This window comes from Macadamia integrifolia, unplaced genomic scaffold, assembly GCF_013358625.1.
Source record: "Macadamia integrifolia cultivar HAES 741 unplaced genomic scaffold, SCU_Mint_v3 scaffold1149, whole genome shotgun sequence".
Taxonomy (NCBI): domain Eukaryota; kingdom Viridiplantae; phylum Streptophyta; class Magnoliopsida; order Proteales; family Proteaceae; genus Macadamia; species Macadamia integrifolia.
Window position 1 is genome coordinate 167,974 of NW_024868102.1, and position 19,948 is coordinate 187,921.

At 38.0% G+C, this 19,948-nt stretch overlaps 1 protein-coding gene across 2 annotated transcripts in view; it reads right to left on the reverse strand.

Annotated features, from left to right (window-relative positions):
- LOC122062945 (protein CHROMATIN REMODELING 25) overlaps positions 1-19,948 on the reverse strand; it is a 37,972-nt gene that overhangs the window by 6,082 nt on the left and 11,942 nt on the right. For both annotated transcript variants that reach the window (XR_006135152.1, XM_042626608.1), the window contains exons 8-18: positions 7,936-8,031; positions 7,634-7,684; positions 6,472-6,546; positions 6,281-6,367; positions 4,798-4,889; positions 4,578-4,710; positions 2,504-2,623; positions 2,301-2,414; positions 2,121-2,204; positions 1,908-1,988; positions 1,768-1,826 (exon numbers count right to left, since the gene is read on the reverse strand). Coding sequence is in view for 1 of the 2 variants with exons in the window: in XM_042626608.1 (XP_042482542.1) it covers positions 1,768-1,826; positions 1,908-1,988; positions 2,121-2,204; positions 2,301-2,414; positions 2,504-2,623; positions 4,578-4,710; positions 4,798-4,889; positions 6,281-6,367; positions 6,472-6,546; positions 7,634-7,684; positions 7,936-8,031 (992 nt within the window). In the remaining variant the exon portion in view is untranslated. The remainder of the gene's footprint in view (positions 1-1,767; positions 1,827-1,907; positions 1,989-2,120; positions 2,205-2,300; positions 2,415-2,503; positions 2,624-4,577; positions 4,711-4,797; positions 4,890-6,280; positions 6,368-6,471; positions 6,547-7,633; positions 7,685-7,935; positions 8,032-19,948) is intronic.

Consider the following 19,948-nt stretch of genomic DNA (forward strand, 5'->3'; position numbering starts at 1 on the left):
CATAAAAACAAATTAACAAATTAAGTAAATAATACATAAAATCAATTTAAGTACATAATAAGCTAGGAGGATATTTTATAATTTTATAAACAGAAAGTGGTCCAACATGGGAGACATAGTTGTCTTTCCATCTACTTTCTTTTGTTGATAGTTATCTTTGCTTCTACACTTTTTGGTTAGTTTGCAAATGGTAGGGTGTTTCAAGTAATTACTAACAACAACAACCAAAACCTTATCCAAACTTAATGGGGGTCGGTTACATGGGGATACCAAGCAAGGACAAGTGCAAGGATCCATGCAAAAAGATTGACGGGTAATGGCTAATCATAATAAGTGCAACCTATCAACCTGACGCACAAGTTTCAAGTATGTACTAAGTAGGTAGCTAATTGGACTTCCAGCTTTAGAAATGGCTTTTAGTTCTTATAGTGGTTGAAATCTATAATCAAGGACTTTTTTTTCTTCTTTGGTAAATTACAGAAAGGACTTGAGGCACGAACAGCCTTGCAAAAATCTTTCCATGGCCTGCTTTAAACTATCAGAAACCACTTACTTGAGTTTATTGATAAACTCAAATAAGTGGTTTTCCTCTTTTTTGAGCTATAACCACAATAAGCACTTATTTTAAGCTCACCCAAATGGCCACTGATTGTTTGTAATTAAAGTGTGCAGTATGCCAGTTTCTGCATTAAAACCCAGAGTTACTGTGAGTTACAAGTGGATGGACCAGATCAGGAACCTCAGAGCAGTCTAATTTTATATAAAATTATCTGATTGAACTAAAACTTTGACTGTGAATTTCTCTGTGAGTCTTCTATCTAAACTTTCATGATTTTGAAATGCTTCATTGATTTCTACGAACTTTTTAACTTTGCTGGTTTCTAGGAACAAAATTGCCAGTCTAATAAAATGGCATTGTAGACTCATCTATATTTCCCAATTTAGACTTAAAACTTTATTTCTATAAAGAGAAATACCACACTTTAAAACTTCAGACCACAGTGACTTCATCTCTTCTGACAGTCAATTTTATTTGGTCAATGGTGTAAAGGGATTTCAAGGTCCAAACAATTTTGCTGATCTCAGAAGCCAAATCACATTGCTTCTCACCATATTACAATTGGTTTTTTGATCTCCAACTCTGGGTTGACACTGCAATTTTTTGTGTAATTCACTTCCATACTGAAGCCACTAGGCCAGTTGGGCAAAAACCCAATCAGTTTTGGACTTTTTTCAGTTTGTTCATTGTCAAATATTGGATTTTTTTTTTTTTTTGGGTGTTCATAGAGGCGATGACTAGGTGTCCAAGTGGCTTTCCAAGAGTAGGAGATCAATCGACTTGTGATTGAACCAGGCCTTTTACCCTAGCGTTTGACTGAATCATGAATGTATGTTCATTCTCTCTTATGATGCTGGATTCTATATTATAAGCTTGGAAATATAGTTCTCATGGCATCTAGGTGACCCAAGGCACTGGAGCGGGTCCAAACGCAAGTCACCAGCCAAGGTGCCCGCCTTGACAACTATGTGGGAAATATAACTCTAAATTAGTTGTCAAAACAGGTGGCAGATCAACTCTATTATGTTAACTGTTAGCTTTTGATTCTTGAGAGTGATGCCTTAAATGGAAACAGAATGGACTTCCTACTATCTTAAATCTTTATCGAAGTACATGTGTGGTTGAACTCTTCATTTACACACACCATGAGCCACTAATTGAAACTTAAGAAGAATATTGTTTTCAAAAACAAGAGTGAGAAAATTTACCTCACATTATGATGAAATGTAAAAAGATCACGAAGATCCTCTGTTGAAAGAATGTTCCCCTGAAACAAAGAGAATCATTTCGCTTTCGCTTTCAAAAAAAAAACTTAAAGAAAGAAAACAAAAGCCAATTTTATAATAACCTGTGCCTTAAGACCATCATCCATTTGCTCCTGCTGAATAACCTTCTGAAGCCCTTCTTTTGACATTTGACGCTGATAGACCTACAAGATTTTACAGAATCCATCATACTTAATCAAAGGAAAATAGCTTCTTGGAAGCCAAACTTTCACAGAATTCCAAAATGCGAATCAGTTATATCTTTTTAACTAAAAAACTTCTTAACCCATCAAAACCTTTTCTTCAATGGTCCCAGTACTCAAGAATCTATAAATGTACACTCTTTTCTTCTGTCCATCCCTCCAAACTCTTGCAGCAGCCTATTTATGGGAGGAAAAAATAGGAAAGATTCAGAAGATATGGAACTATGCGAACAGTAGATTTCTCTAAATGCACATTGACACACAAGCATTTACTTGTTTATCATTGGCTGGGTTCCAATCAGGATCAAAAAGCACAAGCCGATTTCCACCAATCAAATTAAGCCCACAACCACCAGCCTTGCTGCTTAAGAGAAAGACAAATTCATCCTGCACAACATGATGTAGGCTAAGGTTATCACTAATCAATAAATAAGAAAAAAATATACAATATATCGCTAAAGCGGAAATTTGTGTACCTTAGATGTATCATTAAACTGATTGACCAGTTTCTGTCTCTTGCTGATAGATGTGGTTCCATCAAGCCTCAAGTATGGGTATCTTCTTTCACGGCACAGTTGAGCAAAAAGGTCCAGGGTCTGATGGATCATCAATAAGTGTAAATAACTGATACAGAACTTCTAAGAAAAAGAACTGGGATGGCAAGCATTGAAGTAACTATATAATCAATTATCAAAATATAATTCCTTTCAGATTCTGCTCCAGCCTGTCTCAAGAATTGTCATTCATACCACAGAATTTTCTCTGAGTAGAAGATGAATTCAAACAAGTTTGCATATGTAACCTTTTTTTTTTTCCCCCTCCTCTTGGAGGGGTATAAGTTTGAATGTCACTAACACACATTTAACCTCACAAAGTTCATTGGAAGAAAGGTGTTGAATTTCTACAAATATTAGAGAAAAAGATATAGAATAGTTCCTATGGTTTTTAGTACAGAAAAGACTTAAGAGTCACTTAAGCAGATTGAGCGGCCATAGTAAAAGGAAACCCTGTGAAACATGATGACATCAAAATATAAGGACAGCCAATATAAAAGCACTAATAAATTTATGATAAATAATCAAAGCATGATGGAAAATCATATATCCATTAGTGTCCTAAATCAAATTTACCACCTTTTGTTAGAAGAACTAAAAACACTGATTGCTATCAGTCCATAGATTCCTCTGCAACATGGTTTGAGGTCTCATTTTCGGGCATGGTTTCTGCCAGGAAAAAGACTGAGATATCAGCGAAACCTTGCATTTTTTCCAGCAAGTTTCAGGGTTGGGTTTCGGTGGCCATATGGCCAAGTTGGGTCTGAAACTTGTCATCCAACCTATTATAGACCCCTTCTAAACACAACAGAAACATTAGATTTTAAAAAATCAAACCCATAATGGTAATTTGACTTCAAACCCTAGGTTGGTAGTCTGCGTTGTATACAATCGCTACCTTAGGTTATTCTAAACAATCTTTAGTACTACTAGAACACATGATTCAAGTAAAAAAACTTAAATAAGAATTAAGAATTACAAGATATCAAATTATAAACCATTAGGTATCATACATGGTTCAATCACATACGTTAAATTTACAAAGAGTCACATATATTAGAGTAAACAATAGTACAATACAAGTGGATGATTTAACTTATTCCCATTTTAGAGTCCTAGACTCCTAGTATTGAAATGAGTGCTTGGCTGAATCATAACCACTATATTGCTGCTGATTGCAAATCGAGTTTTCCTCTGATTGGATCACAAAAGCTGGGTAAGATTTTGTTGTTGTTAAGCAACAAATCCACTTGTTCCAAGCTTCTTTAGGTAAGATTTGGCCAAAAAAAGTGAAGAAGAGATGGGGGTGGTTTTCTTCACAAACAAGAAAAACTAGTTGAGATAACTGAGACTGGGTCGAAACTAGTCAAGACAATAGAGATTTTTCCAAAATATCGAAATCTCGGTCGAGATATTGTATTATTTGCATATCGCATGTCAGATCTCTCGAAACCGAGAAAAATACCAAGACCGAAGCGAGATCCTGTACTATGCTCTGAACAGAAGTACCATTGTCTTTACTATTTAGTATGAGAAAAGCTCTTGTGCCTCAAAAATGTTAATTTACTTCTCATTCTACAGTTGTTAATATACCACACTATGCGATTAGTCCTTTCATGATTATTCACTAATACCCTTTTGGCTACTGGTTAAGTTTCACTGTTGCAACATGTTGGTCACAAGTTCAAAACTTGGAAATAGACTCTCCTGCGAAGTAAGGGTAAGGCTGCGTTTGCCCCTCTCAGACCCTACAGTAGCAGGAGCCTCATGCACTGGGTCGCTCTTTTACCCTTATGACTAATATACATAATTAATCAGGAAAGAAGATTACACAGACCAATCATATCTGATACTCCACTATTACCATGCGCAGGAACAATGAAGCATTGAAAAAGGAAATGCATTTAAACATACTTGAGCACTACCATGCTGATAAGGTAAGTAACATGATATACCAAAACCACTTCAAAAAGCCAGAATTACTATGTAAACATACCTGTGTATAGTTTGAAACAAGGACAATTCTATCATCTGTCTTCTGACGCAGCTGAGCAAGTAACCGAGCTAAGACATGCATTTTTCCAGAGAGTTCAACCCAAGCCCCATCACCACCTGTCCATGAACCCGATCTAAAAAAAAAACAACAAAGTGGCACCCCTGAGAAATAGGTCATTAAAAAATAAATATACAAATTCAGGACAACAAAAACTATTTACCTCCCAGAAAACATCTCTGATGGAAAGAAACGTATACAGTCCTCAAACCCTGACGTTCCCGGACTTCCACTTTTGATTGTGTCATAGATTAGCTATAAAACAAGGTACCATGGTGAAAATAAAACCAATTCTGCAATAGCTGCCCAGCATAGTTACAGCTTGTCTACAGACAAAACCTATCAGTTGAATATTAAAAATTATACTAGTGAGGTGCTGATCATGGCAAAGGTTTCCTTAACAATTCTTCCATGTGACATCTCTGTTCAGGCCTGATGCAGATCAAAGTACTTAAAAAAGAGTACCAATGAAGAAAGCAGAAATTGAGTCAATTCAGGAGTTCACTTGCAGAGGCACTCACTGATTCAACTCAAGTGAGTTAACTCAGCAGGTTCAGCCAGGCCAGCAATCAGATTTGGGGATCCATATTGTGGGATAGTCTTTGTAGTTTATTTGCTTAAGTTAGTTATTTGTATTGGTTGGTAAACAACTTAAGAGTTAAGCGTTCCAACTACACAGGATTTCATCTTATCCTTGTTTTGTGATAAGAGTGTTATTCCCATGAACTCCTCTTGAATTCTATTTCTTTAATGTTTTGTTATTTTTTATTACACTATCTGTAATAGAGTTGATTCCTATGGGCCAACAGTTTCCTAAGGCTAATTTGATTCTACTTCATCATTACCCTTTAAATATGTAACAGGGTGTAGCAATCCCCCATCATTTTAGTTGAATGGAATTGTCTCTTTGCCCTCAACTCTTTGGTGATGCAGATCCGATGTGCTGTGGTGACTGGTGATGCAGTAAATCTGGTCGGTGGTGATTCCATTGGAATTGGCTTTGTGCCCTCCCTGATATAAGATCTTGTTATTTGGGACTGTTTGAATCATTCAATTCAGTTATACATTAAATAGTAGTAGAGTGTTTGAATAAGATAAGAATACTTAATAGCTAAGTTATGTTTTGAGCTTATTTACTTTATTGAGTATGTGAGCTGATTGGGAGCCCTATTACGAGTCAAATTAAGAATTTAAATCGTCTTTATATACGTAACATCCCCCCCCCCAATCAATTAGAGATAATTTGAGTAAGGAATATAAGTTTTTTTAAGAGTTTTGGTTTGTTGAGCAGTGCATTTGGGATTAGTATCCCAAACCTAAGTTCTTCTCTTCTTTTCTGTTCTCTCCCTCTCTCTCTTCTTCCTCCCAAGTAGATCAATCTCATCTCTTTTTCATCCCCTTCCAATCAATTTTTTTTTCCTTAACGATGCAATTGCTTTCTTGAAAATACTTTCAGATACCAAAAACGAAAACTTACGAGATATTATAATAGTTATTTCATTGAAACATTATCACAAAAGACATTTTCCATGTTCCATTCTCTAGAATATGACGAAAAATTGAATCCCCAGAAAAGTTCCATAAATGATAATAAGATGGAATTGGTGCCATCTCTTAATGGAAACATTTATTTTAATTTACCTTACCTTTGGATGATTGCAAAGCTTTTTAAGAGCAGTAATATATGCCAAAATTTTAGAGTGCTTGGTCTCATCTGTAATTACTCGCTTGACCTGCAATGGAGGTCAATGGAAGGGTGTGATGAGATCCAGTATCATGATATGTTAAAAAGAAAAAGAAAAAATAATAGGAAAAGCAATGAAAGGTAGTAACCTACATTTTTTGAATGTATAAAATGATTATAAAGTTCTGATTGTAAAAGAGTCAACTTGCAGCAAACTACTTCGATTATCTGCATGAACATAACCAACAGCTTAGATTAATAGCAATTTCAACGCATTCACTGGCTAATCTTTCTTACATCAAACAAATATTTACTGTGAAAATTTGAAGAAATTAATAGGGAATGAATATTCAATATGAAATAGCTCTTTTGGCAGATCAAGGCAGCAGTGCATAGTGTAATTACTGAATAAAAATCTTACAACTCCATATATAACCTTGCTTACTGCTTACTTAACTGATTTTGGTATTTACTTGCTGCCGAGCTTTCAATCCATGACGATTTTATTTTTACAGAGTTTTTTTATTGCTATCGCAAATTAAACTAAATTTGAAGGACTGACTGCTTAGAAAACCAAATTCTAATGCAAGGAACAAGAGGTGCGATTGCCTATGCCTATCTTCCCATTTTCCTTTATTCTTGAGCAACTTCTGAGGACAGAAAAAAATTAGAAAGGATGAAAAACAGCATAGAATACACAGATCCAAACTTCATGTTTCAAGTAAGTTTATGGAAAGATGTTTATATGCAATGGCCAACCATAGCGTACACCACATTAATTTTATACACGAACTTGTTAATCCAATCATTTCAAGCTGTTAGAGACTTACTGCATCCTTGATCATTTGGAACTGAACAAATAAATATGAAAAGAATTTAAAATTGCTAAAGATTCTATAGAAAAAGTCAACCAACCCATTCTAAGGTTTTAAAAAGCAAATTAATTAAGCATGCCTCTGTTTTAGGCTTCAAAAATAACTCCTATAGCCAATGTTTACTGTATGAATGCAATCTAGCTTCCGCTATACAACCCCATACGAGTACAGTTTTCAGGCAAGATCATACAAACTTGTCTACTAGAATTTTTCACATTTTCAAGTCAATATTCTCAAAACTCTTTGCCTAAATTTCCAAGCCTTTCTAAGCTCAGATACATAAGGCATACATAAAGTAAGAACTACAACTCAACAACAAATAGGAGGAAAGAACTTTCTTAGAAACAATGAATAGCATCAACGTTACAGAACAAGATGAGCAGCACATTACGCAAAACTCAATTGATTTTTGGTGACACGGACCAAAACATGCACCATACCTTTGGTGGTAAATGGTTTGATAAGAGAGCATTTGTCCTCCGCAGTATAAACTGAAATGCAAGTCCTTGTGTTAATTGAAAGGGGAGAATAAAATTTTGCATTAAATACATATATTAGCCATCAGAAAGCAGAGTTACTTTTCTAAGTATATTGACATCAATAAATCTGCAGGTTAGCATATTCAAGTTAAGGAACCAAAGCATTAATTTACTATACACGGTATAAAAATCTCTCTATATTCAAAACCAGTGAAATCTAGCTCCTAAAACTTTAGCCACATCACTTTCTGAGAAATGATTACCTGATTTACTTTGGCACTAAGTTCCGTAGATCGCTCAAGACAAAGTTTTCTCTCTTCTTCAGTTGCTGTAGGTTCTCTTCCACAAATGATCGGGGTCTAGATTTAGGATGAATGTTACAACATGACAAGACAAGGAGTAAAGTTACATGCTAACAATAACTCATATCATTAATACTAAACACATAAAAAGTTCAAAGAAAATTCAATTGCAAGAAAGATACTAGCTAGCTGATTTGAGTTTGGATGCCGAATCAAGACCGCCGAATCAAGACCTCAGTTTTGTTTTGAGGTCCTTTTTAATTAGTTCTTTTGTCAGGTTTCTTGTCTTCTGATGGCAATGCCGAAAGTGGATAAGTTATCTGGTTTTTAATTTTGTTCTAGGCTCTTGATTTATTTCATTCATTCTTTATAATAAAATTCTTTTGCTGATTTCTAACAATATTTGTACCACCAGAAAGAATTTGCTCTTAATCAATGATTAACATCTCTAATGTAGATAGGATAGGGCTGTCAAAGGGTTACATTGGCTGAGGAAGATATCATTCGAAGGAGGAGGAAAGCCAGCCAAACAGACTGATCAAGCCAGCCATCCAGCTGGTTAATGTAGAAGTAGATTACACAAAGGCAACTACCCCCAATGCATTTATAGCCCCAAACCCAAATCAGATATGATTCTTGAATTAGCTTGACAAAGTACAGCAGTAGGAATAGAAACTACCAGGAAAATATCTCAAAGAATGTTTAAAAAAACAGAGAACAACTCAGAAGCAAGAACCAACACCTAAGAGACAAAACCCAAGGAGAGAGAAGCCTGCAGCTATGGTTTAACGGGGACACCTGCAGTTGGAGTTAGGCTGCATAGATTGGACCCAAACTAGGGTCGATTGTAGGCCCTAGTGTGTAGAAGAAAACCTCCAAAGCTGAATGGATTCTGCCAGCTGACGTAGGAGATACACGCTTTCTTGTTTTCAGACCTTGGTAAGAGAAATAGAGGGATTGTCCAAGAACCGCTGGAGGTCTGATTCGATGGTCTTCAGAGGAGGACCGAGTGATCCTTTGGCAGCCTAGAACACACCCTTAAAAGGGTATGCAAAACAGAACTGGAGAGTAATGGAGATCGATTGCACTTCAAGGTTCTTCACCCTATGCTGGTCAATACTAGCCTTTAGGTCACTTAACAGATCTGAAACTCTCCTGGGAAACATAGTACTGTATTCGATTGATCAGGAACAATCGAAAAAAGCCAGACCAGTACAGTATCTCTTTGAATCCTGAATATGGTGATACTTCCGATTGTACCAACCTACATATGTCTCTCCCCCATCAATCGGTACTAGTTATTGTCATTTGGATTCCTTGACTTGATTTGTCCAATGAGAAATGTGAAACGAAAGAAGGATCCTCCTGCTGGGAATTAGATCCTGCTCTTTGTCCCCCCTCTTCACAGAAAATGGAGAAATGAATTGATCGATTCATCAGATCCTAGGTCGGGACTGACGGGGTACTCTTTCTCTGGAACCTCACAGCAACAGTAAACAGGAACAGAAATTAATATCAGAAAATTAAGAAGACAGACAAGAGGAATATGGGTGGGATTGGCTATCTCGTGCCGGGCATCTCACCCACAGCTATCTCAGTTGTTAGAAGCAATTGACTGCAATTCTGATTTTCTGAGTACAATAGCTGCTCTTTAAATAGAGGGCAGAAGTCACAATATTAGCAGTCATATTCTAACTAGGAGTCGTACTCCTAGTAGGACTAACATTGAAGTAGATAAGTCACTTGGGCTTATTTTATTGCAAATAAGCCTTAAGTTGTATTATATATGTATTGGGCCTTTGATATGATGTAGAATTGAGGCTGAACCGGGTTGACCTTTCGGGCAATCGCAATCGAGACGAACTGGATCCAATTTGATTTTTAGGATTAGTAGAATATCTTAGGATTTTCTTTATTTAGGAAATAATGAGTTATTTTATTTGGGAAAATATGTAATCTTTTATTTTTGGGTAGTTCTTAGTCAATTAAGGAGTTACCAGTTTGAGTTTATTTTGTTTCCAATTTCATTAGTTAGAATTTAGGAAGCAAATTAGGAGTTGCTAATTTAGTTTTAGATTTTATTTAGTTAAGTTTTAATTTCAGTTTATTATATAAAGCAATGTAACTCAAGGTATTAGATAGATTTTGAATGATGATTTAATTAATTGGTTGAAACCTTGTGGTTTGCTTGGTCGTGAGACCTTCTTCCCCCTTCCCCTTTGTGTGATTCTTCTCTTCTCCCTCCAACTCTGATTTCTCTCAGAGATTTCTTTCTTCCCTAAACCCCTCTTCCATCAAGTGGTATCAGAGCCGAAGGATCCAATTCCTTCCTCCGATCAATTTCCCAAACCCCATCGTTCCCACTCACTTCCTTACTTTCTCTTTCTCCTTCCCAATCTATTTCTGTTCTCTATCAAGAATTGAAACCCAAAAGAAAAAAAAAAAAAAATTGTTCTCTTTCCCTCTTTCTTCCTCCCTCTCGTACGATTCCCTTTTCCCCTTTTCTTTTCCTATTCTTCTTCCCATTTCGGTATTTTTTTTCTTATTTTTTCCCTGTTCCTGCAACTACCGAAACTCTGTTTTGACGTCGGGTTCTGCAAGAGTGAACTAGATCTCTCTTGTTTGGTATTCTTTCTATCTGAAACCTTTGTGAAAATCTTTCTTTTGTGAATGATCTGTCTTGTGCAGTCTGGTTCCTGAAGGTTAACTGTAGTGAGTGCATCAAACTTGAGTTCATACCTGCAACTGAAATTTCCACCAGGGTCTGATCTCAGAACTTCTCCCGAGACTTTCACTTGATGTTCTGATCTGATATTAGTTGGAACCGAGAGCAATCTGACTTTCAATCTCTCTCCCAAAGTTTCGGATTGATTGGATTCCCGTTGGGTGAGTTCTGCCGATCGAAACCAGTAAGAGGTTTCCGTTAGGTTGCTAACGTGTTGTGCTTTAAAGGTTAAAGATGATATTCCTTTCTTTTTACACTTAAGCCCTTGTTTAATTCTTATTTGCCCCTAAGCCCATGTCTCTTGTTTTACAATAGAACCCCTTGCATTTAAACTTTAATTCAGTTTAACCCCATCACCATATTATTTCCAGAACTGAACTCTTCCTTTAGGACAAATTCCAAATCAGTCTCGTTCAGCTATTTCACTCTAAAGGGTTCTAAATTGTACCAAAAATTACAATATTGCTACTGATTTGTTTAAGTTGAATTATTTGTTCTTTTGTGGGTCCATAAGCAATACCGGCACAAGATTGGTCATGGATTCCTTTGTGTTCAAGTTTCGAGTGCGATTGCCCAATGGAAAGCCTGCTAGATTGTTAATTAATGAGTGATTAAATGACAATTTTGTCTCCAGATCTGTGGTGGATATGTTGTCAATGATCAATCAGATTGTTTTTTAGCCAGAGGATAATGTATTTGTTAAATTTTCTGTTCCTCCTTATTATGATGGTGCTTTTTGTGAAGTGTTTGACTCTCCTCAGCGCATCATTAAATTGGGTCGAGGCTGGTTAGAACAACAGGACGGTTTTCTTGATCGTGACAACAATATGTGCACCTTCCAGGCTTACCACATGGGTCGAAAATTTGATCTTCATGGATTGGTTAAGTCAAAGAAAGTGATACCCCCAGTACAATCACAAGTTGAACCAGAGGCTTCAACACAAGTGGAAGACCGTCCTACTGTGGAACAGGTGATGACAACAGAAAGAAAGAAAATTGTGGATCAAGTAATGAAGGACATCAATGCACTGCTAGTCATTCACCATCATGAATTCGCTCTTCCCCATGATTTTCCTGACTTAAATGCACCTCCAAAGCTTCACATAATGGATTTTGTTCGCGATGCAGACGATGAGCAATTCACCCCCGTTAGTGAGTTTTTATTCTTATCATTCATTAAAACTCGTGGACGAGTTTTTCGTAATATCAGGGAAGTTGATGCAGAATTGAGGCTGAACCGGGTTAACCTTTCGGGCAATCCCAATCGAGACGAACCGGATTCAATTTGATTTTTGGGATTAATAGAATATCTTAGGATTTACTTCATTTAGGAAATAATGAGTTATTTTATTTAGGAAGATATGTAATCTTTTATTTTTGGGTAGTTCTTAGTCAATTAGGGAGTTACCAGTTTGAGTTTATTTTGTTTCTAATTTCATTAGTTAGAATTTAGGAAGCAAATTAGGAGTTGCTAATTTAGTTTTAGATTTTATTTAGGCAAGTTTTAATTTTAGTTTATTATATAAAGCCATGTAACTCAAGGTATTAGACAGATTTTGAATGATGATTTAATTAATTGGTTGAAACCTTGTGGTTTGCTTGGTCGTGAGACCTTCTTCCCCCTTCCCCTTTGTGCGATTCTTCTCTTCTCCCTCCAATTTTGATTTCTCTCAGAGATTTCTTTCTTCCCTAAGGCCCTCTTCCATCATGATCCCATGGGTTTTCTTTGAATGGGTCACTTTAATGGGCCTAAAATATAGGGAGAAAGTAGGAAAATGGGATTTAATTCATTAGTTTAATTAATTATTGTTTAATTCAACAAAGGCCCATTAGGCCATTGGTTGGTTGTAAAGTCTTATATGGACAATTAATTAGTTAGTCCTACTCCATGTTAGAGTCATAAAGTCAAGTCCTAGTCCTATTTTAAATTCATAATTGCAGTAGGAGTGTCTAGTCCTTTTTGGAAACTAGCTCCTAGTCTTAGTATGATTATAAACTTCCCCTCTATAAATAAAGAGGCATATGTACCATTATTAGGCAGATTTGAATGAAAAGAAAGTTTGCAACTAAATACTTAGAGCAGCTGAGATAGCTATGGGTGAGAAGCCCAGGCTGCGATAGCCATTTCCTTTATTCTCTTTCACCTTTCTCAATCCCCCATCTATTCTATTCTTCTTTTTCTATTTTATTTGTTGTAACATTCAAGAGGTACAATGTTATGCCCGAACCCTAAAACTTCCTATTTTAATGTTCAGATGTAGCACCAGAGGACACCAGTACCAGTGAGTATTGGGTTGCAACCGTCTTTTGCCAAGGAAGGGCGACCCCACTTGCACCTGCTACCCATACTTAAATAATTGGAAGGGATTCCAGACACGAAAGGGAAGGTCAGTCAAACCTCACACACACTGGAAACCCTGAAGAAGACCCCACTCAGACTGAGGAGAAATCTTCATACAAAGTGACCAGTTCAGCCTTCACCGGCTTATGTCACCGGCGGATGGAGCATCCACCGGTGAACACCATACGGTGAGTGCACAGGCCAGGCCAGTTTTGGGTTATTTCGTCGTGGGACCCGAGATCTCACGATCGTGCAACCTAAACCCATCCACATTGATGGAACAATATGTTAGAGAGTTGATTAATGTGGCGGGACATCTCGAAGCGGGCCCGTTAGTGTCGAATAGCGGAATAACCTGGTATTGGGTAAAAACCCATTAATTCCCCAAACAACCCTTAGTGGGACTTAAGTGACTATAACTAGGACTCTTACCATTCATTTCTTCTCCTACCAAAATAGAAACAAGGAGAGGGAGAAAGAAGAAGAAGGAGAAGGAGAGCAAGGGAGGAAGGAAGGAGGAAGAATAGGGCTCCATTCTTAAGGTAAGCCCATATGCTCATCTCTCCACACACACACAAATCTCTCTCTCTCTCCTTCCCATTTCACTCTTTATTGGAAGTAATGGAGACCCAACCAAATCCCACTTGCCCAACCATAAAGACTACATAACGGGAGGGGGAAATTAGAGTAAAAGACCTACCTTGGCAAGGTTATTCACTCAACCTTAGGTCTAAAGACAAACTCCCAATGAAACCCTTGTCCAAAACCCTAAAAATTGGGGTGACTAAACCCTAGACAAGTGTTCTACTCAAACCCTCTACAATTTTCCATTTTAAATCCATAGTATGATGTTATATTGAACTAAATTCAGCAACTACACTAAACTTAAGCTATGTGTGGCGTGTGTGAGTGCCCCACATACAAATCCACTCTAAAAATCACAAAAACCTAAGCTATAAACTATGTAAAGGAGAGGAGAGAAAGAATAGAGTTGGGTAATGACACCCCACTGAACAACATGCACTCCCACCACCATACACAGGGGCCACAGGGCCTATAGGGCTGATCTGGGCAAGGAAACCCCGATTTTAACTTCACCGGCTGATGGTCACCGGCCAGCCCGTGAAGGCAGGGACCATCCACCGATGAAAATATTGCAGGATATCATCCCTTTCGGATCTATCCACCAGTGAACTCACCAGTGGATGATCATCCACTGGTGCTGGTGAACCATTTTAAAGCTAATTTTTAATCCTTTTATTTGGGGCGTGAGTCCTAGTGTCCCACTCGTCTATAAATAATCGAATAACCTAAAAACACTATATCCTAGGAGTGGAACCGAGAAGTGACGGGAGCACGCAACACGAAACCATCAACTATCTACCGCCATCTAGAACTCAAGGTGGGGATTTTGTGTGCTTTTATGGAATGCTTGTATCATAATGCATATGTGGATGAATTATATCATTTTGCATGTCCTTATGTAAAGTGTTGATGTGGCATGAGAATGTGGATTATGATTGTGCATATATGTGGGTATGACTGGGGTGCAGGGTGGCCAATGGTTGGTGCCAGCGGCACTGCATGCTCAGGGTGAGTGGGTGAGTGTGTGAGTGTGTGTGTGTGTGTGGAGACTGGGGTGCAGGGTGGCCAATGGTTTGTGCCGACGGCACTGCATGCTCAGGGTGAGTGTGTGTGAGTATGATTAAAATGTATTGTGGCATATTAGAATGCATTGGGCTAGGATAACCACCCTGGTGCTATAACCCTTGCCAATAAGGGTTTACGTATTAGCTAATCCTCTCGTCCGACGGTCCATGGTTGAGGACGATTTTCGGTGACTGATGTGCGCAGATGCCAGCGTCGTGACAGACCCTCTCGTGATGTTTGATTAGGTGACAGGTATACCCTACATGCGATGTTGGATTCGATGTAGCGATATTATGGGAGGGTTATTAATAGGGGTTTGCCAGGTAACGATGTGGTTCCAGAACCAGCACGCTCCTAACCCGCAACTAGCTTGTATCCCTGGGGAACTGATAATGTACATTCATGACTGGGGATAACACCTATGTTGCAGTAGCACTTATACCCCCTTTAGACTTAAAAATTGTTGCTTAGAATTGCTTGATAATAAATGGATCATGTCATTGCATTCATATAATTGCATTCATATTAATGTGGTTGGGCATAAATATTTATACTATTGCATTTTCTTGGATTGTCATGATTGCTTGTGTTTCCCCTCACTAGGCTTCGTGGAAGCTCACCCCCCGTTGCCTCCTTTTTAGATGTTGATTCAGGAAATCCCTTAGAAACTGTGATCGAGGTTCCGACTCAATACGGAGGTGACCTCTGGAATGAGGAGCTAGTTACGCATGAAGATGGATGCGTATGCGATGATTGTTCATTTGGAGCACGCTAAGGATGGGAGTATCATCTTCTATTTTTTATTCTTTTTGTACTTAACAGATGTAGCCTTATGGGGGCATAACTTTAATTATGATCTGGATGTGAAACATTCTTTTATGTAAATATGGTAAATATCAATAGAAATCACCAATTGATATATTTTGTTTATATTATAAGTATGTGATTTTAGAATCATTTCATAATCTTATGAATTTAAAGTACTGCATCACGGATCCTGGATGGATTGTGGACACATGTGCGTATCAATGTCGCCACGGGTGTGACATACAATTCAGATTCTGATAGAAGCTATTACAGTCCAGAACCGACCAACATCAGTGAAGATTTTAGGAGAGATCGATCTCCATATCTCCCCCCTCTGACCTTTGATCTGTAAACCCTTTTAAGGGTGTGTTCTGGGCTGCTATTAGACCACTCGATCCTCTTCTTGGAGCTGTCCAAATCTGTCCAGTAGTTGTTCTGTAGAATCTTGAAGTTTTCTCTCTCTTAGGTCAGAAAATCAAGAAATCTTGTAACTTCACAATCAGGTGTCAAAATCCTCTCAACTTTGGGGGTTTTTGTACCCTCCCTAGGGACTATCTACACCCAATAGTGCATCTCAATTGACTCCTATAGGCCTGGCTGCACCTCTCTCTCCCTCTCTAGCTTTATAGCAGGTCTTTCTCTCTCCTATCGGGTTGGGTTTTGGGCTGATTTTGCTCTTGTATGGGTATTGTATCCTTGGGGGTTTATTTGATGATCTTATTTCTTTGTTTCCTTGTCCAATTTGTATTGTTTGGGGTTATAAATTGCTAGGGTAGTTTCTTGTAATCTACTCCTGCATTAAACATAACCTAGACAAATTTGTTAACTAACTAACTATCCACTAATAGCCACTTACAGGCTTTACTAGACCTAATCGATGGCCACTTATGGACCTTATTGACCACAAATCGATAGGCCCATTGGGCCCCTATTCACTAAAGATTAACTTAACCACTTAATGTGGTTCGATGGCCCTACTTGGGCTGGGCTTTCTTCCTGCGATAGCTCAGCCTATGGTGGGGATTTACATCACTGGTCTTCCACAGATGACCATTGAAGCAGCATAGCAGCCCCCTTTTTCTGGTTCAATTTTGCTACTTCAGAAGCAGACCAGATTGGCCATCGAACCAGCTATATTTCCCCTTTATTATATTATCTTTATTGCCTTCTAGAAGGCCATCTATAGAAGCAATTGATGGGGGAGTCCAGCAGCTTCTAGTAACTTGTGTTACTATTCACGTGAACAGAAAATGGTAGGGTTGGATTCTAGTATGACAGTAGATAGACTTCTGTGGAGGACAAAGACCCACGTAGCCGACGACCGCATGTAAGGGATGTTCCTGGGATGCTGTTCTATTTTACTGCTAAAACTTTTTTCTTTCGGCTTCTAATTATTGTTCCTTGTTGCACATTTTTTTTTTTTTAAATTTAAATCCATGTATCCAACCCCATTAAGTTGGGATAAGGTTATGATTGTTGTTGGTTGTTGCTGTCTTCTTATGATTTGACTTGGTCAACCATGGTTGTGAGTGAAGACCAAGTTTTCTATAAGAGTCCTAATGCAGTTGGGCGATGGGTTTAGAAACTATATCTTTGATTTGGTTTTTTATTTACTTTCCTTTTTAGTTAGAACTTAGTTTGATAGGAGATTTTATTTCAGTTGCTAAATAAGGTTAGTTTCAAATTAATTTAGCTTCCATTAATTGATGATATTTTTCTTTAACTAGTCATGTAAAACAATATGAAATTTCAGTTTTAGTTTTTAAAGAATTTTGAAGAATTAAAATTGATATTTTGGGGTGTGTCCTATGGCTGCCGATTTCCTCTTTCTCCCTCTCTGAAATTCTTTTTCTCTTTCCCCTTCCTTATCTTCTTCCTCTTCCAATCCTCTTCCCTATTTTACTGCTATATATTTCCCATACCTAAAATAGCATTAGGCTATGTATCGAAGGCCTGCAACTACTGCTGGATTTCAGTACTAGAAGCAAGTGACTCGACTTGCAGTTAAGTCCGTGATTTGTTGCTGCTGGTTCAGTTCCATAGGTATAGGCGATCCTTATTCTTGAATTTTAGAGTTGATTGAGTCTGATTGCAAGAGCAGCCATCGAGTTCCCTTTCCTAGTTCTCACTGGTTATGAGGAGGTAGACGATAGCCTTCTTCCCTTTTCTCTTCCACGATTCTTCTAGTTTTTTTTTTAATTTACTCTTTTGTTTCCCATTTTACCCATGTCTCTTGTTTTATAGTAAAGCCCTTGCATTTAAACTTTAATTCAATTTAAACCATCACCATATTATTTCCAGATCCACCCCTTTATCCTAAGTTTAATCCCTGTTACGTCCCTAGTCACTTATTTCACTCTAAAGAGGCCCTAAATTGCCCGTTGAAATTACCAGATTGCCACTGCTTTGTTTAAGCTTGATTTAATTGTTCTTGTGGGCCCTAAGCTATCTGATTTCAGTCTTTAGAATTCCGGATCTGCATCAAGTGGTATCAGAACGAATTTCCTACAATTTCTAGCCATGTCAGGTCATGTCACAACTCACAAATGTCGAGCTACACATTGTATCGTGAATTAGCTGAGACTCAATAGAATACTAATGCTAGGCCTGAGAGGACTGAAGCCAAGTTTGACAAGTTTATGGAAGAGATGACTTCCTTTACGAAGAGGTCCGACAAGCAAGCTAAAGAAGGATCTTCTACATTACCTCCTCAGTTCAATATTTTACGGATCGAAGATATACCTCAGAGGCAACAACTTAATCCAGTTGTCCCCCAGGATGTTACACGACAATTTTTTGACAGAGATTATGACATCAAAGTTGAAGTTCCAAAGTCCATTGGTGAAAAGGGACCTAAAGAATTCCTTCACTGGCTTATCAAAATTGAGAGGATTTTTGCATATAAATCTCTTCCAGACGAGAAGAAGTGTGAACTCATTATTTCCAAGTTTATTGGGTATGCATGTTCATGGTAGGATGATGTACTGCATGCAAGGTTTATCAGAAGACTTGGACCCGTTACCAATTGGGAGGTCATGAAGCAGATCCTGACTGAGAAATTTGTTCCTCTTAATTATGAGAAGGTAATATTTCATAAATTGCTTAACTTGCAATAAGGCAACAAGGATGTGGATGCCTACACCCTCGAATTCCATAAACTTTCTTCAAGGTGTCGACTTCAGGAAACAGACCAGCAACAGGTGATGCGATATATCAGTGGGCTAAGTACTGAGATTCGACTTGAATTGGCTAACACTGATTTCAACCCCGTTGATGTGGCAGCAGCTCATTCCAAGACAGCTAAAGAGAAGTCCATTTATTGGAAGAGTATGCTCAAGACTTCTTCAGTTTATAGACCTCCACCACGTATAGAGGAAAAGAACCCTGAAGCTCACAGAGTTGAAGAAAAAATGTCAGAGTTCAACAAGGACAATGATAGGGTGAAGAACATTAGATGCCATAGTTGTGGTGAGAAGGGTCACTACTCCAACAAGTGCCCCAACAGAACTCATTCTGTGAATGCAACAGAGAAGCAACTGACAGAAAAGAGTGAAGATGTTTCTGCTTTATATCCTTATCCCCTTGATGAAGATGATATTGATGATGATGATGATGAGGATGTAAGAGCTCATTCCGCTAGTCTTTCATCCTTTTCAAACAGACTAGTTAACAAAGCTCCTCTCTTCAGACAGAAAGGTACTCTCCTGCACGGTTCCGATCATACTACTGTTCATACAGTTGTTGATACCGGGTAATGGAGGGCCGGCAGGGGTAGGGAAGAAATCCCTGAGAGGGGTCTCAGAGTTGTAAGGGAGAGGGAGAAATCGCATTAAGAAAGGGGGGGATGAGAATCACTCACACATGCCCACAGGCTCCACAAATACTCAAACTCAATTTATCTTTTCAATCTGTCTCATAATTGAACATTACATGCATTTAAATAGTAAAAGAAAACCAACATTAAAGGAAACCTACTCTAATTTGGAAACTTAATTTAATTGGAAACTAAATCGTACTACCTATCTCCTATTTAAGTTACCAAAATAAAAGATTGCATGAAGATAGAAATAAGATCCTAAAATATCCGACTGGCCAAAGACCCAAATTAGATCTGGTTTATCTTTGTCTAGATACCCAGATGGGTTTGGATCAGTTTATAGGTGTGCACATACATCAACTCTCCCGATGTTGAGAAAAACTCGTCCACGAGTTCTGTAAAACGGAAGAATCAACACCAATCGGTTAGCATCCATCCTTGCCTGTATGAATTCACCATCAAAACCATGATCGAATGCTATGAAATCCACGACTCGAAGTTCATTGATGAAGTAGTGACTCGGGAAAATAAAATAGATCTGTTCACTGAAGAGATCAACCGATTTAAAATTTTCCACAAGTGGATCTTCAACTTCCAATGGGGCCATCTCATCTTCTACCACTAGTGATTCATC